The 26,525-nt window shown below is 44.9% G+C and overlaps 2 protein-coding genes across 11 annotated transcripts in view; one reads left to right on the top strand and one right to left on the bottom strand.

Annotated features, from left to right (window-relative positions):
• Nucleotides 1-22,214, top strand: part of RBPMS2 (RNA binding protein, mRNA processing factor 2) — a 242,757-nt gene extending 220,543 nt beyond the window's left edge. For both annotated transcript variants that reach the window (XM_078684971.1, XM_078684970.1), the window contains one exon: nucleotides 21,187-22,214. Coding sequence is in view for 1 of the 2 variants with exons in the window: in XM_078684970.1 (XP_078541096.1) it covers nucleotides 21,187-21,356 (170 nt within the window). In the remaining variant the exon portion in view is untranslated. The remainder of the gene's footprint in view (nucleotides 1-21,186) is intronic.
• Nucleotides 1-26,525, bottom strand: part of LOC144826538 (uncharacterized) — a 1,868,758-nt gene that overhangs the window by 1,750,271 nt on the left and 91,962 nt on the right. The gene's annotated exons all lie outside the window — the stretch shown is intronic.

Below are 26,525 nucleotides of genomic sequence, written 5' to 3'. Positions count from 1 at the left end.
TGAAAGGGGGTAGACTGGTCTTCTTTTTGGTCCCTAACTTGTATCTTCACTGAAGAAAGTATTCACTGCCAGGTTTTGCAGGTCACCGGGCGTGAGAGCAGGCAGCGGAAGCAGAGGCGGCGAGGCAGTTCCGCGGGAGGCCAAGAGCTCCACGATCCGCACACCCGCATACCACGCTACGCCGTGGTGAACGCAGAAGCACCAGAAGCGGAGCAGAACTGCCACCCACAAATCCGCCATACAGCATTCCGAGTAAACGCGGAGGGGGCAAGACGTGAGCCGCGGGTGCAGGCGCGTAGCCTGTAGCAGGCCAGCGATCAGCTGAAGAACGCCAGCGAGGAGTGCAGCGAGGGGCGAGAGGCTACAGTCAGCAGTTACCGTTGCCGGCTGTGCTTTATGCTTCAAGCGCATAGAAAAGACTAACTGGTGGGTGCAGACTGGTTGGGCCCCCACCTGGCCCCCTCTAATCTGGCCTCAGCTCGCCGAAGTTGCCAGCCTTGCTGTGCCTCTTTGTGCTTCTGGTGCCACGTCAGGGGCAGGGGCCGCAAGTGACTGTTAAGGTGTGGCGGGGAGACCCGTGGGCGGTGAGATCCTGCTGCGCGTGCCCCCTCCACGTGGCTCTGCCCCCCAGTTGGGCATATTACACATTACATCTTAAAACCTACTGAGGATACTGAGATCAGTTTGGTTCTCGAGTTCTGCGTTCCAGTCTGCTGCTTGCTGCTCACCGACCGTCAGAGTGCCCGCGCCGGAAGATGGGAGTCGCGGTAAGAGTGGTCCTGTGCTCCCGTATTAACAGCAGACTGTGCTGCTGGTGGTCCCGAGCAAGAGGAGATGGCAGACAGCAGTGGGCCCCCAATGCGCGGCTTCTCTCTCGGCAGGCCGCTAAGGTGTGCAAAACAGCGTGTGGGCGTGAAGGCGGTGTGGCCGCGGGGCGAATCCTGCAAAGACTCTGCTCCAGGAGGCAGGCAGGAGCGGCTTCTCCAGAGGCCCCCCTCGCCCCAGCAGTGGCAGGACTGATCACAGGACTGATCGGAAACCCGTGCCCTGGTGTAGGGGGGCACGAGGCACGAATCTTTTCAGCAGCCCCAAAGTACCAGCATCTGCAGCTGCACCAGTGTCAGGCAAAGCTATAAAGCAACAAAACAAACAAAGAGGTGCACATTTTTCCAGCAGCCCCCCTAGCACCAGCACCAATACCAGCACCAATACCAGTACCAGTACTAGTATTAGTACTAGTACCAGTATCAGAACAAGTAACAAAGTTACAAAATAAATATAGGGGTGCGAATTCTTCTAGCAGCCTCTAAGCACCAGCACTAGTAGTAGTGAAACGCCGTAAAAGCCACAAAAACAAGAGAATTGGCAAGAGTTAGTCTGTTGCATGTAGCGGCAGGATCACCAGGAGTTGAGTGGTCCACAGCACCCTGGCACACAGCTCCCTGGCAGCATTAGGAGCCGTGTGAGATACCTGTAGGATATAGGATACAGGTGCAGGAGCTGAGCCCTTCCCTGACTGCCCCCTTGCGCAGCACTGCAGGAGCCACAAGTTTATCGAACAGCGGATAGCTCCTCAGTGACTGCCTAGCTGAGGAGGTGGATTGGCTCAGCTGCAGACCAGACCGAATTACATTAGTCCTATTGGCAGAGAGGAGCGGCTTAAGCCAACGTTGTTTGGAATAATGAGGTCAGGTAGGACACGAAAGAACCCACCACAACCCACGAAACGGAAAATCAAAACCAAAACCGACAAAGGGACCATCACCCCCAGATTAGTGCAACCAATCTACCAACCCCTTCATAAATTCCACCAATTTATTCAATATTTAGCTCAATGAATTTAACTGGCAAATTCACGTTTTTAAAAGACCCAGTCGCAGCTATCTACTCCATGCCAGCAATGATAAATGGACTTCAAAAACCACTGACGCCATGCAAAGCAACCAATCAGATGGTCGATAAACTAAGTGTGGCAGGGTATGCTCAGACCTGAGTCCCTTGTTCACTTGGCCTCTGGATTCAAGATAGCCTGGCTGATGAGGATTATGAATCCGAAACCGGTCCCAGGATGCTTGTTTCCGGTCCAGGGAAGACGTGGCTTGGCAGTTCGGGCTGGACTGTTCCCATGAGGCAAAGGGTCAGACTGATTTGCATATAGCCATGTCTGAACTGGGGTGGCTGAGTGAACTAAAGAATGGTGATGGAATAAACCCAGATCAGTTGACTGGGGGTGAGTGTTTGATTTGTTCAAACGCTCCGTCCATCATCCCCTTTTGTATCGCTTTGTTCGCCCTAAGTGTGGCAGGGTATGCTCAGACGTGAGTCCCTTGTTCACTTGGCCTCTGGATTCAAGATAGCCTGGCTGATGAGGATTATGAATCCGAAACCGGTCCCAGGATGCTTGTTTCCGGTCCATGGAAGACGTGGCTTGGCAGTTCGGGCTGGACTGTTCCCATGAGGCAAAGGGTCAGACTGATTTGCATATAGCCATGTCTGAACTGGGGTGGCTGAGTGAACTAAAGAATGGTGATGGAATAAACCCAGATCAGTTGACTGGGGGTGAGTTTGATTTGTTCAAACGCTTCGTCCATCATCCCCTTTTGTATCGCTTTGGTCTATAAACTAACCACATCGGCACAACCTATGCCTAGCATAGTGCATACCATCAGAATAGAAGGATTAAATATGAGTAAGCCAACATCACAAGAGGTCCACATGTCAATGAGTCGGGGGAATAAGAATGCAATTCAAGCACAAGTACATGCAAAATCAGGAGACAACGGCCAGGAGCAAGAACAAGCTAAATATAAAAACTCACATGATTTTATGGACAGGATCACGGACACCACTTTGGAAAACCCTCTGGAAAATCTTATAATCAATACAAGCCAAACTAGAGTAACAAACAGCTATACTACCACCACTATTAACCAGTGACACCAATATGGACCAATCAGGTGTGGCACACCATCGTCACACTTCGAACTCCCTGGGTTCAGGGCATGAGCGAGGATGTGAGCGAGGAGGTAAGGCCATAAGCAAATTGGGCGCAGTCTATAAAGAAAAACCCAATAACCATTCCACACCTAGACCAGAGTCACGATTAAACTAAGAAAAGGATGATTTCAATAAAATGGATGAATTTTGCAACTCATGGATGGAGCCTCAAACATTTTTGGACAACAAAGAAATTCTAAAAGCATGGAGTACGTCCAAACATGATAAACAAATTAGACTCTAAACAAACCAAAATATTTAACAAGTCACAACTCTATCTAATGATGTACAGGAAAAAAGTCTAGCTGGGGCCTAAGAAGTAAACGACTGACACCAGAATCAAAAGAGGAAACTATAATTGAGATCTCAAGTGGGTCGGAACAGGTAGATCATGTACCCACGGAAGCATTTAACAAAATATGTCAAAAAGAGACCGGAAACAATTGAGATATCAAGTGTGCCGGAACAGGCTGATCAAGCATCCTTAGAAGCAGTTAACAAAACATCCCAATAGACTGAACCAAACCCGGAACAAAGAGCTGACATGGAAAGGGAAAAAGCGGTGGAAAACATTCATAAAGGAAAACAGGACCCAAATTACAACCTGGAATCTAATAAAACTATATGGTGCTCTAGGGAAGATCTTAGAAACATCAATCAAAACGCTGAATATGCAGTCCGACAAACTTGATATTCAATTAAACTTAGAGTCTAATTGCTGAACGTATTTCAGATATAAACAACAAACTTGATACCATGACAAACATGCTTGCAAATTCCCAGAATCAAAATAACACTCTGGGCCAACCTCCAATTTGCCCTTGTAGCCCAATACTTGAAAAGTTAAGGGACCTACCAACAATACTTAAACATCCTTCACGAATGCAAACGTGAAAATTGTGAGTCGGAAAATATGGAATTATACGGCAAACATTGCTCACTGGTAGAACGAAACATCACTACCTTGGCCCTGCAAAAAGATACTCAATGATGAAACAGATAAAGCAGAAATGAAGATTGAAAAAATTCCCCAAAAAACTCCACAAAAAACAAAAGAACCAATCCTTCCACAAAGCAAGGGAAAAAAGATAAAATTTGGAGAATTAACCTAGGAACCAACCTCACCAAATGAACCTCTGGAGCTGACCAAACAGTCACACCTTGACCATTGAAACAGACCAACAAACGCATGATCAGATGAACACCATAAATAATAAACAGCCCACCTTAACCAAAAGACAAATAAAACAAGCTAGAAAAGCTAGAAATCAACAACCGAATAGCAGACTTACTAATAAGAAGGCTCTGGACAATTATCCAATTTTTAACCTTCCCAAGGGCACAAGGAAATTCTAAAAACCACTTGTTAAAGTAGTAGAACATCAGTCCGCCCTCTCAGAAGTATTACCCCGACGGAAAGTAGCTGTGCCAAGATCAAATAGTTCAGTAAGTACGGAGGATAGTAATGATGAAGAATCTTCAACACACACACACTCAAGGGGAGCAGCACAAACTGGAGCTTTGAGAGTAGTGACCCCGATTACCCATAATAAATAGATCAGAGGAGAGTCCAACGGGACAATCTAAAAGTACCGGAAATAAAATTAAACAATTTATTAAGTCAACCCAGTCCGAAAATGGACAGATCATAATTGATGTAGAGAATGGCCAGCAAAGCCCTAAATCTAGGGGTGGGTAAACAAGGATCCCCAAGGGGCGTGTCATAGTCCACAACCAAAAACAAAGTAAGCCTCATCCAGCAAATGACTGTTAGTCCCAGAGCGAATTTTAGCAAATGCAACACTAAAAAACCTAGGCAAGTTATTGTGAAAGTCGACCTGCTATTATTCAACATAAATTCGGAATGTGACGATCTACATGTCAGGTGTGGAAAGCCCAGCTTACCTGACAACCGCACAAGAACATGGCCGAATTCTTAGCACCAGTGGCTTAAAGGTAATCAGAAAGTACACGCGAAAGTAAATGAGCCTCTAGAGAATACCAGGAAGGACAATAACAAGAACGCAAAAAGTCAACTCAATGATCTAAATGATAAAGACCATAAAGACTTAAGGAGACACCAGATGAATGACCAGATATTAACTTTTATGCAAAAAAAAATACATTGAATACAATAAGGATACTACTCACCCCAAACTATCAATCACAAGGTCCACAAGACTATCTGAACAGAGGAAACATCCTACGACTAATGGCAGAAATTCCAAGTCTGCAACACATCTGCCGACTGATTAGCGATAGAATTTGTAAACTCCAGAAACAATACAGGAAAGGAAGACACCCTAGCAACATGGAGGAATGCAGAAATCGTCAAAGACCTACTACACGAAATTACCAAATTTGAAGAGTGGGGAATCACTCTTAACGAAGAGGTAATACCAGGCTACCCCTCCCCTTTCCTAATGACCGGTGTCTGAAAAAATCAACAAAAAAAATGTACCATATACTCAGTGTTGCAAGGTGCCAAGGGGGCGGAAAGCACAATACCAGAGCACCAGTGCAGATCAAATAGTGGAATTAGAGAGGAATGAAATTATAATCAGGGTGGTAAAACCAGCCTTGCCTCCATAAAAATGTTATCTTGGAACATCGCTGGAGCAAAAGATATCTTAAATGATAAAGGAAAGACAGTGTCCTGGGACACACACAAAATAATCGCACTACAAGAAACCTGGCTAACAGCCCCTGTAGAAGTCCCAGGCAGAATAGGCCACCATGTTAGTGCAGTACGAACTTAGCAATATGGACGAGCCTAGGGGGGCCTTGCCGTTTATTTCTACAGCACTAAAAATCAAGTCTTCTCAACTAACCAACTACCCCAGCCATGCAAATAATACAATTGAAAATGGGACTATCCGCAGGCGTAGGCACCATTATACTTATTAATATATACGCACACCCAAAAACTAAAATAAAAAAAGAGCTCTTCAAAAAAGTCAGTGATGTTATAGCGGAATTTCACCTTGAACAGCCAACCTGGGAGATTTCAATGCTAACTTACTACACCCCCAAGAAGAGGAAGAAAATATCACAGCAAATAAAATCTGGGCAGTAGAAATGCAGGTTATCCCGGTGGCACAACAAAAAGACAAAGTGGGCCGGCAACTAATATGGGACCTTGAACAGCTAGGCATGCGCGTGCTAAACGGGAGAATAAAACAGGATAGACCCGCCAATTGCATGTATATTGGCCCCAGTTCAAGCTCAATCTTGGACTATACAATAGTCACTCTTCCCCTCCTAGGGTTAACTAAAGTTCCAAATCAAATGCTCACCCGATGGCGATCACTCGCTTCATCATATTGAGCTAAAAATAACCCCTCCAAAATATCAAGAGGTGCCAATAATAGTAGGGGTAACTTCTACAACAAATCTGAAACATCTAAGGTGGACATGTGCCACACTACCAAAGATAGCTGAAGATGCTAAAAACCGAATGCTAACGCTCGCCCCAGAAAACCAAATGACCGCTGAAACATGGACTACCTTCCTGAATAAGTTACCAAAAGTAGGAGTCAACATCAAAACAACTTACAATGGAAACAATAACAGCCATCTTAGTCAGATATCCCGAGACTTGAGAAGGCGTTTGAGACAGTCTCTGAGGAGACTTGAGAAGGCGTTTGAGACAGTCTCTGAGGAGAGCGCAAAGTCATAATTCTCAATCGAATGTATGGCAGGATGTACGTTCCTTAAAGAAACCATACAAGAAACAAATTTGGAATGATAAAAAAATGAGGATACCAACTTCTGGCCGAAAATGGTTTATAATGCAAAAAAATCTGACTCAAAAGCATTTTGGTCGCAGGTAAACGCAATGAATAGAACCACAAATATCACAAGTATGACCTGCGTCTCGGAGATGGCATGGGCCCAGCATCTAATTGATACATTTTCAATGAACACCATGGAACAGCTGCCATTAGCTGTAAGCTCAGTATCCAACAGTAAAAACATAGATTCAGCCCTTAACCGCTACCGACTCGATAAACAACCTGGAACAGAAGAACGAAGATTTAGCTCAAACCCCCCCGAGCTTATTCCCAAGTAGAAATTCTGCGAATCATAAGGAAAAGTAGGCTAGATAGTGCACCAGGACCGAACGGCGTCCCCCAGGCAATTTACAAGCAAGATCCTCATTATTGGGCCTGTAAATTCAATAATCTGTTTCAGATCAATATTAACCGTCTCATTCCGGGAAGCTGGAGAGGCGCGATCATCAATCCAATATATAAAGGCGGGGATCATACGGATCCAGCAAATTATCGCCTGATCGCGCTGATGGATGCGGAGGCCAAATATTACGCTTCATTGATTCTAACCGACCTTGTAAAATGGTCCGATGATAAAATTCCCGCAAATCAGTCAGGGTTTCGGCGTGGTACAGGCACAATGGCAAATGTCATAGCAATAAGCCTGACTGCAGGAAAAAGCCTACGAGACCAACAAGCACTCCATCGATGTTTTGTGGACTTCAAGGCAGCCTTTGATCGTGTTAGCCGACAAACATTATGGGCTCAATTAAAGCAACAGGGCCTCCCGGACACTATCCTAAATCCAATCATGGACCTTTATACCAACACTAGGATGCAGGTTAAGATCGATAACGGCCGAAGGCTAACAAGGAAGATTACAACCAGTGAAGGATTAAAACAAGGTTGCGTCTTGGCCCCTCATTTGTTCAACCTATTCATGGCCGATTTGACACCAAGGCTAGATGGGGTCAATGCACATCCGCCACGGCTAGGGACTTTGCCCCTTACGCATCTATCTTACGCAGACTATGTTGTCCTTAGTGAAACAAGAATAGGACTGCAACGTCTAATCCATGAGTTGACTGAATTCACCAAAAAGAATCTGATGGAAATAAATAGTAAAAAAACAAAGGTCATGATTATAACGCATCGTCGCTCTAAACAGCCAAAGTTTACAATGAACAACATAAACCTGGAAGTGGTGGACCGCTACAAATATTTGGGGATACATCTGGATAGACGGCTCACATTCTTCACGCACTTCGACACCATTGAAAAGAAGGGAACTGCCTTATTGCATGCCTTCTGCAGATTATCCAAATGGCTAAAAGGTCCCTTGTTCACCTCCTTCTCAGTTATCAAAGCCAAGCTACTTCCAACGATAGCTTATGGCAGTGTGGTACATAATGGAAGAAGTGCACCGTTATTAGATAAAATTCAAACAAGTGTACAAACTAGTATTTTGTTTACCGTGCGATGCTTCACCAGCACAGGTACGTCTCTAATTTGGATTGCAGTCCCAAATATTGCAAAAAGATATTAGTCGATTAAATTTTGGTATAACATCTGGCTCAACTGTGATGTAGAAATTAACTCTGCCATTGGGGCCGCCTTGCAAAGCAACCCTAAATCTCATTATGCGAAGTACCTAAATTCCTCCCTGGAAAGCACTGAGATGACAGATGTTTGGAAAAGGAAATTACCAGTATCAGCATTTAAGCAGATCGTGAAAAAAGCAGCTGACTTGCACTCATTGATCGAAGACAAAACAACTTTAAGATGACGTGCACACGCATGGATGATTTTACAATCCTACAAAAGGCCGGTACCAGCTGCCTATCTAGGCCTCGCTTTTCCTCCCCACCAAAACTAAAGTATTTGAAGTTACGCATGGGAAAACTGCCAACGATTGCTGACCAACCTGACTGGAAGACTCCAGGCCCTAAGGATTGTAACCTATGTGGCGCAGCAGTGCAAGATTTCCTACATCTGATTTGTATCTGTCCGGTGTTGGAGTGTGATCGCCGGAGTCTACTCAGGAGAAAGTTTAACGAAAAAGGTATTCGCACATGCAGCTCAGCAATATTAAATGTGTTTGACTCAGCCGACCCACAATTCATCTGTCGAATAATTAAATATGTAACCAATTTTGAAAATTTACTGAAAAGATAAGTCAGAACTTTGATCTTGTAATTTATACTGGTTGATTTAAAATTTGTTTCTCATGTAAAGGACAATAAGGCCAAATGTATTTATTTTTATATGTATTTTACAACAAATGTGGTTTTTAAATTGTATTTAATGTATAATACGCAAAGGAAAGTATTTTATTAACTGGAATATTGTAACGGTTTTTATTAACTATACAATAAAGAATTTATATATAGTATCTTCACTGTATCCCCGGCTTTGGTACTAAAGTTCTAGACATTCCACTTGTCAGTTGGTGTAACACAAATATTAGTCCACATGGTTTTATCTTTTTGCCAATGATGTACTTCATTCCACTGAATCAAATCCAATGCTCTGTTGGGAAAGCCCTCAGCAAGGTAATGGATGTGCATCCCTGCCCAGTGCTACACCAGCACTGATGCCTGGATCCCTAATTTTGTTTGTTGTAGGTAAACACAGATAACGTGTGTGCCATGACATAGGCCTTTCTCTTGACTTGCGGTCTTGCTGGACCAGGATTGGCGCTCAAAGCGCGCTACCCTCATTGTGCTGAAAAGCTACTGCCTTCACCAGGAGTTAACCCCTTCGCTGTGGGGGTAATTCCCCCGCTGTGCTGAGGGTAAGGGGGGCGCGTGCACAGCGCCCGCATGCTCATGACTATCTCAGCTCGTCATGACACACGGCGCTTCTGTGCTCATGACGAGCTCAGCTCGTCACAGGTGCACCGGCTCCCGTGGAACGCTCAGCACAGCAGGGGAATTATGCCCGCATGCGAGCGTTCCACAGCTCATGATGAGCTGAGCTAGTCCTAAGCACCGGAGCACCATGCCTCATGACTAGCTCAGCTCGTCATGAGCATGGAAAATGTTAAGCAGTACAAGCGCAGTGGTGCAGCATACAGTGTAGTGATTAGTAGATGTGATAGGGGTTGCAGGTTGAATAATTTCAAAACCCTTACTTTGTAGCCAGTTTACCATGAGCGAAAAAGGGTGAAATCTGGCTTTGCTACGGACTCCTGTCCATAGATTGTTGGTCTTGGGGCCAGACAAACTGCCCCACAGTAAGCACGTTATTCAACCTGGCCATTGCATCAGGAAAAACCCTTCAGCCTGGAACATTTTAATCCTTCAAAAGAAGAATGATTTATACCCTTCTATTTCAAACTATAAACACTCGTATAGTTACTTCTGTGTTTGGTCAAGCTGCCGGAAGGTCAAAATAACAAACTGACTTATTTAGAAGTAAATAAAACCTTGGATCCTTTTCAATCAGGTTTGAGAGAATGGCACTGAAGCATCTTTGGTGGCTGTGAACAATACAATTAGTTGCTTGCTGGATGTTGACACACCTGACATGTTCGAGCTCTATCTGCAGCATTTGATACGGTGTCCCACACTAAGTTATTACAAAGACTTTGAGGTCTGGATTCATGTGTCGACCCATGCGTGGTTCCTGGATTTTTGGAAGAATAGAATGCAGGGTGTCTGGTTGGGAGTGTACAAAAGCCAAGCCCAGGTTGGCCGACAAGAGTCCCACAAGGGTCCTGTTTTAGCCATACTTAGCATTTTTGTGACACACCTGGCGAAAGTCATCAGAATATGAATTTGATATCGTATGCAGATGTTATCCAGTATTATGGGTGTCTTTCATAGATTCACATGCCTGAATCATTCCCCGTCGAGATGGGAGCCCCGGTAATAGAAAAGTAATGTCCTATAGACATACATAGAGAAAAATAGGCCTAAGGGCCTTGCCTTAGTAGCCTATCTATGTCCTTTTGTAAAAAGGACCAAATTTCCAAAGGTAGCCAATCAGCTACCACCTCCCTCTAGAACCTTCCTGCCAGGAGCCTCAGTCTCTCAGATTTTCTACCGCACGTTGTGCTAGGGAGTCCCCACCTGAGCTCTCCTCAGGTTTCTTCAAATTCTCTACTTTTCTTCAAAAAACTTGGATTATACTTCAACTATGGCTGAACAACAGAAAAAAGGACTCTTCAGAGCTTGTTCTTCTTGTGGCAAGAAGAGACTGCACGTCGACGACAAGCATGAGACTTGCCTCTACTGCCTCTACCCTGACCACACAGTAAAGGACTGCAGGGTATGTAGAACATTCTCTTCCAAAACACTTAAGGATAGAGAAGGCAGACTGCTCCTCTGGTTAAACAGACTCAAAACCAGAGATGATGAGGTGCTCTCCTCGGAGGGCAGTGAAATGGCTTCAGTTTCCTCAAAACTGTCCTTAAAAAGGCCAAGGGAGGCTTCCCCTGGCCATCCAGACGTCCCTCACAAAAAGACTACTTCAAAGTCTTCTGAGGCAAGATCTGACACGTCTGTGAAGGATGCTGCAACCTTCAGAAAGCCATCGCAGTCCTCGTCGTCTACTTCCATGACATTCTCTTCAAGAAAAACGAACTATGTTTCCACATCGACGACAGTCTCGACGACGGTGGCATCGTCAGCCTTGACTTCAACGACGACGACCACCCACTCGTCGACGACGGGTAAGCCAATATCGTCGATTGTACTTATTAAAAAACAGCAATCGTTTGTCAAAACTCCGTCGTCATCACCGTCGACGTCGACAAAACAGAAAACACCGACATCGTCGACGAGAATTCAGTCGACGTCCACCGCATCGTCGACGAAGACACCGACGACGGTAGGAGCACCGCCGACGACAAATGCACCGTCGACGGCTACTACGCCGCCGACGACAATACTGCCGTCGACTACCACATCGACGGCGAAGGCACCGTCGACGATCGCGTCGACTAAGACATCGTCGACAGCCGCACCGTCGACGACCGCCACGTCGACGACAGCTTCATCGGCGAAGGGACACTCGACGCTTGAAAAAGATAGACGTCGATACCGTCGACGACAGTCGACGACCTCGTCGACGACGACATCGACGCCATGGAAAAAAGCGGAGTTAATTCCATCAAAAAAGGTCACCAAACTCCCTATTACGCCCGAATTGACATCACCCAGTAGGGTTCAATCACTGCTTCCTTCTCACATACTACAAGCTGACGAATCAGATGATTAACAATTCCAACAAGCTACTAGCCCGTCAGATCTCAATGTCAAATGCCAGAGTACTGACGATGACGGAGATGATGTTATTTTTACGGAAGAAACTGTTCGGGCTCAGGTACATACTCAAGTCACTCCAATGATCGTATTGCCGGCTGAGATAGTTAATCTTCAATTCCTGATCACAGACTATAAAAAGAGATTCCCAGAATCGTCGGCGACACCTTCACGTGACAATTCTCAAGAATCTTCCAAACAGCAAAGATCACCAAGGGCAAGACCAGCACCTTTGGTTATTCCTCAAGACAATGAACAGGTTCACAACATACAATCCTCTGATGATGACGACGAACCTCCTGAGGAAGGTGAGGTTAGAGATGACCTCTCTCAAAACAGAGATGATGAGGATTACGTTGCTCATTCTCCGGCCACACCGGAACCCAGCACATCAGACTCTCCACCAGTGGATATCGGTGGATTCCACAATTTAATAGAGAGCGGCCACTAGATTTCACATGGCAATGGAAACAAAAGTAACGGATTGTTTCTTGTATGACTTCAAAGACCCCATAAGGAAGGAGGCACGGTCCATTCCCATAATAGAACATATCTGGGAACAGGGGCTACAACTCATGCAAACTCCTGCATCTGTTTCAATAGTGGTCCCTAGACTGGACAAAAAATATAGAGCTCCGTCAACGGCACCCACTTGTTTTAATTCACATCCAAAACCAGATTCGGTCGTCACTCAAGCCGCCCAGAAGAACTCCAGTAACCCATCCTCGCCACTGTCAGCACCACCAGACAAGGAGGGCAGGAAATTGGATGGCATAGGCAAACGCTTCTCCACAACGTCAGCCATGACGGTCAAAGTGGCCAACGCCATTGCTCTGCTGGGCAGATACAATAGGCAACTATGGGAAGATATTGCTCCATATCTCACGCACGTGCCTGACGACTTGAAAAATGAGGTCCAGGCACTCCTTCATGAAGGTCAAATGTCAGCATCAGAAATCATAGATTCAGCTGTCGATGTCGCCATGACAGGCTTCAGACAGCTTGCAGGCGTCGCAGTTTTGCGCAGACAAGGATGGCTCAAAGCGACGTCCTTCAGGCAAGAGGTACAAACCAAAGTTGTAGATATGCCCTATGACGGACAACAACTATTTGGAGCTAAAATAGATGAAGCCTTGCAGACGATTAAGAGACACCGATACTGCAAGGGCCCTCGGGACTTTACAATTCAGAAACCAGTCCTTTCGAGGGCACAGAGGAAGAGGACAATCCACATACAGAGGATCCTATCAAGGCAAATCCACATACTCATATAATCAAAATCGCTCACAATATCCGCAGCGACAGCAACAACAAAGTCGTCAGACCCCCTACAGGAGACAGAACTTCAGGGGCAAATCGCAAAAGAAAACGGCTGGCGGAAGACAATGACCATTTCCCGCAGCCAGTCCCCCCACCATCCTGTCCGCTCAAAATTGGTGGCAAGCTGACACATTTCCTCCAAAATTGGAAAATGATTACGACGGATCGGTGGGTACTACAATTGATTCAACACGGTCACACCTTGAAATTCAACTCCATCCCACCGTTAACCCCTCCTCACAAACATCATCACAAACACCTTCGTATGTTACTGAAGGAAATCTCTTCCATGATAAAAAAGGGAGCAATAGAGCGAGTCCCATCAGCTCAAAAGGGAAAGGGATTTTATTCCCGCTTCTTTTTAATCCAACAGAAAAAGAAGAAATGGAGGCCCATCCTAGATCTCAGGGCGCTCAATGCCTTCCTGAAAAGCCAATCGTTTCGAATGGTGACTATCCAGGAAATCCTAGGCTCCCTGGAGGAAGGAGACTTTATGACATCTTTGGACCTGCAAGATGCATATTACCATGTCCCAATACACAGACGACACAAAAAATTCCTACGATTCGAAGTAGCAGGTCTCCACTACCAATTTTGTGTCCTCCCATTTGGCCTCAAATCAGCGCCTCGCATTTTTACAAAGTGCCTGGCTCCTGTGGCAGCTTACCTGAGACAACAGAATCACCAGGTCTTCCCCTACCTGGACGACTGGCTGGTGAAAGCACCGTCTCTCACCGACGCGCAGCTGTCTTCCAACGCCTGTCTCGATATTTTCCGGAACCTAGGTTTGACTCTCAACTTCGAAAAATCTACTTTACAACCCACCAGGATAATAACATTTCTGGGGGCCACTATAAACACCATTTCCTCCAAAGCTTTCCCGTCTCTGGAAAGAAAAAACAAACTGATGACTCTAGCTACCGCAATATCTTCAAAACCAACCATCAAAGTAAGGATTTTCAAATCTCTTCTAGGGATGATGTCTTCCTGCATTCTACTCATCCCTCACTGTCGGCTCAGAATGCGCCCCCTTCAGGAGGCCCTGACCAAACAGTGGACCCAATGTACATATTCCTTCGAGGATCACATTGTCGTCACTCGACAAATATCCGAGACGCTGGGTTGGTGGATGAAGCTCAAGAACCTATCCAAAGGTCTCACGTTCTTGTTACCAGAAACTCCACACGTCATAACGACGGACGCATCTCTCGAAGGATGGGGTGCAATCCTTCAAGATTTACAAATCAGCGGCAGATGGTCGGAGCAAGAGAAGGCTCTGCATATCAACCTCCTAGAACTACGTGCAGTCCTTCACTCCCTACAGGCATTCCTCCCTCGCATCAAAAATTCAGCAGTGCTAGTGAGGACTGACAACACGACCACAATGCACTACTTAAACAAGCAGGGAGGGACACGCTCGCTGACGCTGTCTCGCGAATCACAAAAAATTTGGAACTGGCTACTGCTCAACATCACATTAACATCAGAGTATGTCCCAGGAAAAGACAACGTCATAGCAGACGCTCTCAGCAGACAGAGGTCAATGTCCCACGAATGGGAACTGAACCAACATGTTCTAGACAACATCTTCTCGGCATGGGGAAAACCACAAATAGACCTTCGCCACCAAGGAGAACAAAAAATGCCACAGCTTCGCAAGTTGGCATCCCCAACAGGGGTCATTAGGAAATGCATTTTCCATCGCATGGCGCAACGTGTTTGCGTACGCATTTCCGCCATTTCCCCTGATAAGCAGAGTCATCCGGAAGATGAAAATGGAACATTGCACATTGATTCTCATTGCCCCATACTGGCCGAGACAACATTGGTTCGCGGACCTCCGTCGCCTCTCAGTCCGTCCATCAATCCAACTGCCTCAACATCCCTCTCTACTCTCGATGTCCAAAGGCCAGATACTCCACCCGAATCTGAAATCTCTCAGATTATCGGCTTGGCTCCTGAGTACCGAGAATTCTGTCACCTAAGCATCCCGCAGGAGTGCAAGGAAGTCCTAGCTAAAGCAAGAGCAGTTAGCACGAACAAAACTTATTCCTTGAAATGGAAACGATTTTGTATTTGGTGTAAAGACAACAATATACACCCTTTCAGGATCACTCCAGAGCAGATTCTGCCTTATCTCCTGCATCTGGCCCAAACAGGTCTTGCGCATGCTTCCATCAGGGTACACCTGGCAGCAATCTCACGCTTCACAAGGTCTTCAAAAGGCCCTTCACTATGGTCCAACAGACTGATAAAACAGTTTCTTAAAGGGCTTTACAGATCTTTCCCTAGACCAAGACGAATACCACCAACGTGGCATCTGAATATTGTACTCAATCAATTAATGAAACATCCATTTGAACCTATCCATAGGGCTGAAATCAAATACATTTCCTGGAAAACTGCACTTCTTTTAGCTTTAACATCAGCCAGAAGAGTCAGTGAGTTGCAAGCTCTTTCGATACAAGATCCTTTCTTGCAATTTCGAGAGGACAGAGTCATATTGAGAACCAACCCCCGTTTCATTCCTAAAGTCCCCTCGGACTTCCATCTCAATGAACCACTTGTGCTTCGCTCATTCTTCCCGAACCCAGGCACAGTGGCGGAAAGATCTCTTCACTCTTTGGACATTAAGAGATGTCTAAAATTTTACCTGGACAAAACGAATGCTTTCAGAAAGACCAAACAACTTTTCGTTGCCTTCAGCAGGCCGAGAAAAGGCATGCCACTCTCCAAACAATCCATTTCCAGATGGATATCGGCAACAATTGCATTTTGTCATGACAAAGCCGGACGTCCATTACATTCCTCAGTCCGAGCACATTCCACGAGAGCTGTGTCCACATCGGCAGCACTATTCGCTGGTGTACCGATTCTGGACATCTGCAGAGCGGCCACCTGGAAATCGCCGCACACCTTTACCAGACACTACTGCCTGGACACGGAACTGATGCAGGATGCAGCTGTGGGCCAAGCTGTACTTCGCCATCTCTTCCAGTAAGATGAGCCTTCCTACTTCCCACCGTCCTGCAATGGTATGCACATTTATTTACTTTACTCTTTATATTACTGATGGTATCTAGTCACATGATATGTATTATCTCAGACTGTTATATTCCATCGCATATGTGCATAATGTATTGCTTGCTATTCTGATTCAGGCATGTGAATCTATGAAAGACACCCATAATACTGGATAAGAAATGCGTTACTTACCTGTAACAGCAGTTATCCAGTATTGGTGTCTTTCATAGATTCACATGCAACCCTCCCACCTCCCCAGGAAGGACTCATCTCTCACTACAGAGCATATGTTACGTCTACCTAGCTTGGTGCGTACGAAAATCTGAGAGACTGAGGCTCCTGGCAGGAAGGTTCTAGAGGGAGGTGGTAGCTGATTGGCTACCTTTGGAAATTTGGTCCTTTTTACAAAAGGACATAGGCTACTAAGGCAAGGCCCTTAGGCCTATTTTTCTCTATGTATGTCTATAGGACATTACTTTTCTATTACCGGGGCTCCCATCTCGACGACGGGGAATGATTCAGGCATGTGAATCTATGAAAGACACCAATACTGGATAACTGCTGTTACAGGTAAGTAACGCATTTCATACTCAGCTGGTCCTGTCGTTTGAGAAAGATCTGGACAAAGCAAAATATCTTTTTGACTGGTATGAAGGAAATTGTCAAATGAAGATAACTTGCTGCAGTTAAGTCCAGGGAAAACAGATTGTTCTGTTTGGGAAAAGCCCAAACCCTGTGGTCCCCAAGATTGGTGGCCGCATGAGTTGTGCATGGCCCCTATCCTTAGCAAGGTAGTTAAAAACCTTGGTCAAGTTAGATCAGGCACTTTAAAATGAAGTTCTATCTCCTACGGGCACTTGTTTCCAACTACTATGCTTACCCGAGAGGGCATTACCTTTTCTTCCATTATCTGCCAGGAAGACCTTCGTGCAAGCTCTTGGCCGAGGCCAGCTGGACTATGTAAATGCACTACTGACTTCAGCCAATGAGTCACTATTGTCGAAATTGCAAAGCGTGCAAAATAGACCTGCAAGCAGCCATCAGAACTGCCTCTGCTCCCCTTTTAAAATCTCTGCACTGGTTGGCTGTAAAGAAAAGGTTAACTTTCAAATTGTGCGGCTTAACCTACAAACACTGGTTGGGCGAAGGTACTGGGTATCTGTCGAAGGCTCAAACGTTATAACACTGCTAGAAATCTGCATGCCAGTGCATAGGAGCTGCTGTCAGCCCTGTATATTTGTCCATATAGATGCGGCAGGTCTCATTTGGACCCCACCCTCTGCAACAAAGTGCCATTTTGCCAACCTGTCCAGACTATCACACATTTAGGAAAGAACTAATCCGGGCATTGTTTTAGATTTGGTTTCTTCCTACTATATAGACAGTACCCCAGTTGTGGTGATGTGTTCATTTTTATGAAATGAAAATTATTCATTCAAGGTCTGTTAGTCTCCTAGCTGAGTGAGGGGACATGACACATGGAATCCAAGACCATCTGCTCTGGAGCACCAGTGTCTGCTTCACAAAGCCACTGCCCTCGATGAAGATTTGGAGGGAGGTCTGTGGGGAATCCTGTCAAGTGGATTCCCTTAGCGAGGTGTGAGGAGACAGCTGCTGGTCCATCGTAGCATTGGCCATGGTGCAAGAAAGATTTGGCAAACCTTGTATGCCAGAGGAGGGTTGTCGTGAAGTGAGCTGTGATAGATGCTGTTCTAAGCCGATTTGTATGTGTGGTGAATAATCTGCAACACCCATATACTAGCAAAGGCATCCTGGAAGTGAGCTGTGATCATAGCTGTTACGAACAGGCCACCACCCATGTGCAGTGAGGGAGGTGCCAGAATGGACCACTATACAAATTGCTGACTGGGCCATAGCCAGTGTGTGGTGGTGAGCTGGCAACCCCATTAGACTGAATGGGCTGCCGTGAAGGCATTTGCTGTGATGATTGGGTCACAGCCTGTGTACAGTGGAGACAGTAACCCTTATGGCATTGGGGGTCACTGTGGCCAAGCAAGACATGTAACTTGTTAGGGATCGTCCCAAGAGGACATAGTCCAGACACGAATCCTCATGAAAGCCTATTGCACTACTACCTTCACCACCCTTCCTGAATCTCTCTACGCTCTGAGGCACAGACCAATCCACATTCCCATCATAAGGGAGCAATGACTAACCTCTAGTTGCTATGGTTGCACAACTGTGTGGGGAATTCTAGGACCACCAAGCATAGGCTGTGTGCAGTGAACTCTCCTAAATCAGCTGCTGCTCAAGCACCTGCAAAGAGGGCGTGCTCAGTAACCGGTCGCACAGATTCTGAATGTGTTGGTAAGACTATTTTCAGACCAGCCACCCACGTGGGAAATCCTTGCTAGTTAGCGCTCCAATGCTGTAACACTTGAATTCGAGTCGAGACCGACTACCCTGGATGTTGCCTATAGTGAATAGGGAAAAACCACTATTGCTGGAGTGCAACGCAGGGAACTGAATTTATATTTGGCTGGACAATGTATTGCTACTCATTTTGAGTTGTGCCCATTAACCCCCTCCGCTGCCGCCTCTCCCCCACCCCCTCGATGTCCATATCCCTAATCCTCGAGGGAGACTTGGAAAAGCAACAACATTCTGTGTCTATTGGCTAAAAAAAATAAGGTTGAGATGGTTTTTCTTAATCAATTACAGTAATTTAGAACCCAGCCTCAATGGTTATTACAATTTGTAAGGTTTTTGCCATGGGGTGATGGGTTACTACCAAACTGGATAAACTTAGTCTCCACCTGTCAAATGTATTGTATGCCGATGTGGTTCTTTTAAGCCACACAGATGAGCCTACAACGGCTTTTGGATGCAACTGATGCATACTCCAACAGGAATGGGCTTCAGATCAAGAATAATAAAACTGAAATCCTGCCGGTTCGCTCAGGAAGGCCCAAGAAGCTGGCATGGGTCTTAAACTCTGAAAGAATTGAAGAAACTTACTGTGACAAGTACTTGGGGACTTTTCTTAAACAATGGCCGATAAAAGAGCCAATGGGATGTACAAAAAAGAAAGTAACTGCGTTAGCATTTGCGCTCTGTTCCATACACAAGAAATTATTTTGCCTGACCTTTGCTCCAACTCTTTAGGCGGCCCAGGCAAGTCATTCCAACTCGAACGTATGGAAGTGAGGTGCTTAAAGGTCTAGACTGTGGCCAACTAGACAAAATAGTCTTACATTTTCAGAACGACTTTCCAGCTACCGTCCCACACCTTACTGGCACAAATCGGGCTGGAATTCGGCATCTGCAAACAGTCAATGGGCGGAAGGATGATTTTTTTTTTATGAGCTATCACAAGCTGAGGGCGACAAAGGAGGGCAGTCTGGCTCACCACCTATGGGCACAGCTGAACACAAAACGATGTCCAGCGGCATACCGCTATTTGTCCAGAGGGCTCAGCATCCTCTGGCTGAGTGAGCTCTAGTACTTGTACGTAAATGAATTCAAGAGGCTAGCAAAACTCCACACAAAGGCTTTACTCAGTTGAAGACAGGGCTAGCCTCTCAGCTAGAAGTCATGGTTGGATGTCTCTCAGTACCTATGCCAGCTTAAACCTCAGTTATTGAACCATCACTTTTTTAGTGCACGCACCAAGCTCTACTTTTTAAAATTGAGTGAGGGTGATTCCATTGATTTGCCATCTGCCCAAATGGAAAAGACTACCATGGAATCATGCCGACTTTACGGCCAACATGGGGAAGATCTACTGCATGTACTGTCTGTTCTAATCTCATGAAGGAAAGAAGTGCTCTTCTAGGAAGGGGTTGGATCGACAAGGTCAGATCGTGTAGAGGTGCAGTGTTGGCCTGTTTTGATCCCTGGAACACCATCCTAAATTGTGCACTGGTTAGTTTAATGGATCGTGCTGCAACAGAAGTGGCGTTGAGGAACTGTTCAATGCTACCCCAACCTGTCAATCAGACCCCGTGCTTGCTGTAATAGCTGTTGTTTTCATACCCCAATTTAAACCAGGACTAGAGTACTTCTTTTTTTTTTTTCTTTAGGTGAATAGCATTATAGGAACTATGGACAGTGCACCCATAAGTTTTATAAATTGTGTTGGACGCTTTTACCTACTGGAATCGGGTTTTTTTAATCAAAATTTGAACATTGTAACATTTTTATCTGCTGTGTTTGCAAGAGTTAACAAATCATGCAATAAGTATATTTATTTTAATGGGGTCAAGATCGCTGAAACTGTACAAGTGTCCTCATATTGTCAATGTATTCAAATTCTGTTCCTCGTGGGAAATGAAGCCTAATCCATGGTAAATGAAGGCATCCTATAATAGTTGCAGGTGGTATACAAGAACAACTTGACAGTGTCAAATGACTGCTACCACCCCTACACAGCGTACTGGCCAATAGGAGAGTCTAAAGGGTTTGTCTCGGAACATTGAGCACCAGTGCGTATGACCACTAATTGATTGCCTTGGACTACACTGCAGCCCCACCTTGACTACTTATGTGGACTGTAGAGCATGTTTATTATGCAGCAAAATGTTATAAGAGTGTCAGGCCATGCTGGATGAACTGAAACCAGAATTTGGCAAAATTGTGATTTAGTAATGGTGGCTTGTGCGGCAATTTGGTGGTTGCTAATGTTAGAAAAGCAAACCTTATCCTTTACTACAGAATCCTGAACTAGTCCTTGGGGAAAATACGAATCGTTCTAGAGGCTGACAATCCTGTATTTTGCAGCCTGTGGTTAAATGTGCACTGATTGGCTGCATGCAAGTGATGTTTCTCTTGTCATTTCATTTTAGATTCTCTTCTTGCCTTGAGTTCCTTTATTAATTTTGTCTCGGAGGAGCTGCGTGCCAGGACAGAACAAACTATCAATCTTTGTCTACAGAGATGCTGGATTTCAAAACCTTTATTTCCTCCAAGAAAAGAGAATTGTGCCACGTGTCGATCCTCCCAGGCACTAGATTGAAACCATGGTGAACTTTCAGTTATTCCTCAAATGGACACATTTTTTTCCGGTTTATCAATGTTGACTGAACATTCAATGTAGCTTCAGAGACTCTGTCCTAGATGGCGTTATTCTACTAAGGCACTGGTTCCAGAACATTATCCTGAGATCTGCTCAAAGGAAATAAAAGACAATCTGTTTTGCATGTTAATTTTTCTGGCATGAATTAAGAAAACTTAACTTGTGTGTTTTTCTAGTGCAATGTGTAATCATAGCTGCAGGCCTCGGCCTAGTCATTGATCCTTCCAAGTTTGTTTTACTTGCTTCTGTGAAGACGTAGCTTAAATGTTCAACTGTTCCCTTTCTATACTATCATGCTCTACAGTTATTGGATTTGCAGCCATAACAGAAATCCAAAATCGTTTTCAGGATCATTCACTGGTTCTTTACTTGTTTGCCTGGCTTGGTATTCTTGCACCAGACTATTTAATTCCTTTTGATTGGAGGAATTCCAATCTTGCCAAATTTCATGCCATCCTTATGGGAATACAGAGCAAAAATAGAAGTATTTTTGTACCATGTGTAATAAGGAAATATTTATGCATTCTAAGATTTTGTTTTGTGTGCAATTTAAGATAATGTAATCTGTAAAGACAAAAAAAGTTTAGTTGACGGAACTTGACGAAGTTAAATGGTTTTGATAAGTGTGATAAATATAAATACTGTGCAATTTTTGTTGTATTTTTGTGTTCACATTCAACGGTATGGGAAGTCGCTTCAGTATAATCTAAAACTGTCTCTTGTACTTGAGAATGAGGTTCTAAATTTTGATCCTATGAGAATGTGAAACTAGACAAATATAAAATGCAAAAAAGAAAGTTATTACTGACTTGTCTTTTTTTTCTTTCTAAACTCCAAGATCGGTTGACTTTGGAACTTGAGCAGATTGAAACCTTGTTTTTATGGTTTATGGAACCCTCCAAAGTATAACCAAATGCCCTTGTGGTGCTTTGGCTGAATTAATCTGAATTCAATATCTATCCTCAGGCTAGTGCATAATTCTAAAGTTCCTTAATCGATACTTTGACCAGGATACGATATTCCATAATGAGGGAACACTTTATGCAAGACTAATCTTTCAGAAACAGACTGTATGCCATACCAATAAATGCCTGTTTTGAGGACCGTAACTTCGTCTTAAGCCCATACGTAAGACTGGCTAGCCCCAAGGTACTTTATCTCATGGTTTAATATTGCCTGGTGCGATCAGCAGGGAGAGGAGTCGACTATAGTTAATGTACCTTGTACAAGTACATTCTCAAAACATAAAGCATTGCTCTGTGCTTGGGCAACTTACCGGCAAGCCAAGGAGCAAACTCATCTAAAAGGTCTTCTAAAATCCCTCAATCTCATATAACCTCGGCTCCTCACTTTAAGGCTTTCATCTGTACTCCACTATTTAATATCCGGGAAAAAACTCCATTATGAAGGTAAAAGTTGTGGTACTAGCACTTCAGTCCATTGTTGATAATCTGAATAAGGCAGGACAGTTTTGCAGAGAACACACTACTGCAATGTTTGGTTATCCGTGAGTGATAATGGTTCCCACCCTAGTTGCTCACATCAGTGTGGCCCAGTATCCCTTCTTAATTTACATATTGTGGTTGAGGTCCAAACTTTTTCGTGCCGCACAGGCCATACATTCATTGTCTTTTGCTATGGTCTTAGGACTTTCAGTTCTGGTCTTCCCCGGGCTCAATCTTCCACTACCCAAAAAACGATCTTGTTGCTTGCAGATTCATTTGGACAGAAGATTTTGCCTAATGTTTGCACTTAGACTCTGGGGTTGTGTATACTGCGCCTGTCTGGAATACTACATGAGTGAACTTTCTACAATAACAGAAGAAATATGCAGTCAACCCTTAATATTACAAAGTTAACTGGGAACCTGAAAAAATTCCTCTGTTCCCTTTGCAAATCTCACACCATCCTTCAACAATCAAACTCTTAATCTTCTCTTGAACAGCATCGTTGCCCAGTTTCTTCTCACTTTGAGTTCTAAAGCCACTATAAACACCCACTTTACCATACCAAAACATTCTTTTCACCAATGTTTTTCTCCAGCGATAATCCTGACAAACTGCTGCTTTATTTGAGCCCAGGTGTTAAAAAGTGGATTTCTGGTTGGCTAGGGTATGCATCTAAGCCAGGCAGAACTCACCACTCTAGTCGGGGTAAGGTAGTGACACCCAAGATAACCTCTGCTCACCCCCTAAGTAGCTTGGCAGAGCAGTCCAGTGTATCCCAGAGGCAATGAGTAAAGCGTTTGCACAACACACCCACGCCAGTGAGACACTAGGCACCACAAAAAACTCCCCCCTCCCCCCCCCCCTCCCGCTCCGTCTAGTCTGGGGTACCAACTGACAGAGCGGTGCCTCATTCCCTGAGTGGATGCCAGGTGAGGTGAGGAGCACTCCCACATAGACAGGCATGTGTCCAATTACTTCTGTGACAATCCACCATATTCAGGATTCCCAGGTGATCGTAGGTTGTATTGAACCAACTACATTCGATTGAGACTCTACCTATTTTTGCACATTGAGCACGTTATTTGCAGTAGAAATTCCATCTTTAAGGTCCTGATGACATCCTGGATCAGAGGATCCATAGGCTGAAACATGTAGACCGGTCATCCTTGTGGACTTTTTAGTTATTTGTTACTGTACGCGCAGTCCTAGGTTTGACACTAGGATAGTCTATTAAACAATGGTAGTCTATTTTATATCCCCTTTCTCACACACAATAGTTCACACGCACTGCAATCCTCACCTCTTGAAACAAGTTTTTTAGCTCCTCGTTCTGGGAACATAGTGTATTCCATCTGAGGCTACTCAATAAAACATCTGAGCTCGCTTCTATTGTCAAAGGTTGCAGCCCTTGGCTGAACTAGGGTTTGCAGCTAAGAGGAGATCCCAGATGATGAAGCATGCCACCTTGGTGGGTGATGGGATTTCGTCCTCTTTAAAAGGACTCCTTTAACCTAATCAGTTTAGTTTGTTAAAGTTTTTCTCAGATCAATGGTTTCTTTTGTTATGTAAGGTTTAGTTTGGGTACAGAATACTGTTAGGTCTTTAAATATTTTCCCTAGGATCCCCTGTTTGAATATTTTGTGATACCACAAAAAACTCCACACAAGGTTATCTAAAATATCCTTTATACCAAAAACAGATCACAATCCCATAATCTCTTGGTCATAAACATCACAGGGCAATAACGTAACGAAATATTTCTGAGGTCCGAAGAACACGTTATGCCGAACATCAGTAAGTGCAATAAACCAAATACCATTTAGTTGCACATGTCTGGAACATCGCCATAAAAACATTAGCAAATACCTATAACTGCTCCTGGCTTGAGGTTTTAATGATATGGGTCAAACATGGCACCTCATAAGGGTAGGAAACGAAATGCCAGCATTTATAAAGAAGCCCTTGATTACTGCATTGCTCATGAGGCGCATAGGGTGCAGCGGTCTTAAACTCTTATTTGGTATCCTTCCTTTGGTTTTAGTTGCCACCGGGGACGTAGTCAAGGTTCCGCCCATCCTTACAACTAAATCTCGGTGCCCCCAGGCTGCCAGAGTTCAGAGCAGGCACAGCCGTCCTCGCTGGCCCAGCCTGCAGCAGGATACCGCAAAGCTCCTCCGCTCTCCTTCCAAAACACGGTCCTGCCTAGCCAGAGGAATATAGACTGGGCCGCTCAAAAGAGTTCTTGACTTGTGGTGCAGCTGGGTAACCAGTCCTCCAGGCTGGCTGATCATGAGCTCCCTGAGGTTTTAACAGGGCGGCCTGTGCTAATCTTGCAAGGAGGGCCAAGCGCTCTTAACGCGGAAGGACTCCCTCTGGTTCCAGAAATCAAAGTGCTCACTATGCACTTTTTGTCTGGGGTGGATGAAGGGGAGTACTTTTCTGGTAGAAATCAGTACTCTCCTCAGCTTGGAGTGAAAACAAAATGAAAGCGCTTCATAGGCACTTAAAGTATTTTTTTATTTATTTTTTATTAGTTTTATATAGCGCTAGCTGGACCCGGGGGTATCGGAGCGCTTTACAACATGTACAGTCTAGTGCAGTTATGCAGTACAGATATTATGATAGTCCATGGAGGATCGAGCTGCGTATAGCTCAGATAGGAAAGCGGGCAAGCATGGAGCGGGTAGGGTGTCAATCCTTCTGGACGAGCGTCTTCTCATATTCTATGCTTAACCAGATCGGGAGACCGAGGTTTTCTGGGTCCACGTCAAAGTCCACCGTCAAACTATAGAAAGATGGAGAACAGTGAAAGGAGCATCCTTGGATCTTATTGTTTCCCTTGAGCAGTCTAGGAAGAGGACTTTGAGCTGGTTCTTGAATTTAGGGAATGAGGGGATCGTTCTGATGTGGGGGGTGGAGTTTCAGCAAAAGATTTGGCTGCGGTATTTTGCTTGCGAGTTTTCAGAGGGATGAGCAATAGTGTTGGTGCTCCTGAGGTTCCTGGACTGGCCGGCTCTTTTGAGTTTAGCGGCTAGGTATTCCGGTTTGCCTGTATGTAGGGCTTTATGCGTGAGGCAAGCTGTTCTAAAGCTGGCTCGAAGATAAATTGGAAGCCATTTAAGTTCCCTGAGTGCAGGAGAGATGTGGTCGAATTTCTTAGTTCCTGTGACCATTCTTGCAGTAGCATTGAAAGTTGTTGTTAGGGGTGCTAGTTGAGATTTTGCTGTTCCGGTCAGGGCTGCGATCCCATAGTCTATTCTGGAGAGCACCAGTGCTTGCGTGGCTTGTTGGAGATCTTTAGGAGGAAGGAAGGGTTTTATTTTATATAGTAGTTTCAGGTTGAGAAAAGCACTTTTGGCGGATCTCGATGTGTTTTTTTCAAGTGCAGTTTCGGGTCTAGGGTAAAACCTAGAGATTTTACCACGTCTGCTGGGGTTGAGGGTACCACTGAGGGCATCAATGGCTTTCAGCCATTCTTCAATTTGGGGGTTTTCGTCTGTTGGAGATGAGTACTTCCGTTTTCTCTTGGTTGAGTTTCAGGTGATTGATTGTGAGCCACTGTTAGTAAAGAACATTCCAGTCCTTCTCCAGGAGCAAGTTCTCATTGATCACCCAGGCAGGGATAACTCAAATCTTATCCCAAAGGAAGATCCATTGGATC

The sequence above is a fragment of the Lissotriton helveticus genome, chromosome 3_2 (genome assembly GCF_964261635.1).
Source record: "Lissotriton helveticus chromosome 3_2, aLisHel1.1, whole genome shotgun sequence".
Lineage (NCBI taxonomy): Eukaryota > Metazoa > Chordata > Amphibia > Caudata > Salamandridae > Lissotriton > Lissotriton helveticus.
Note: the sequence above shows the minus strand (reverse complement) of the source record. Positions and strands in the feature narration are given on the sequence as shown.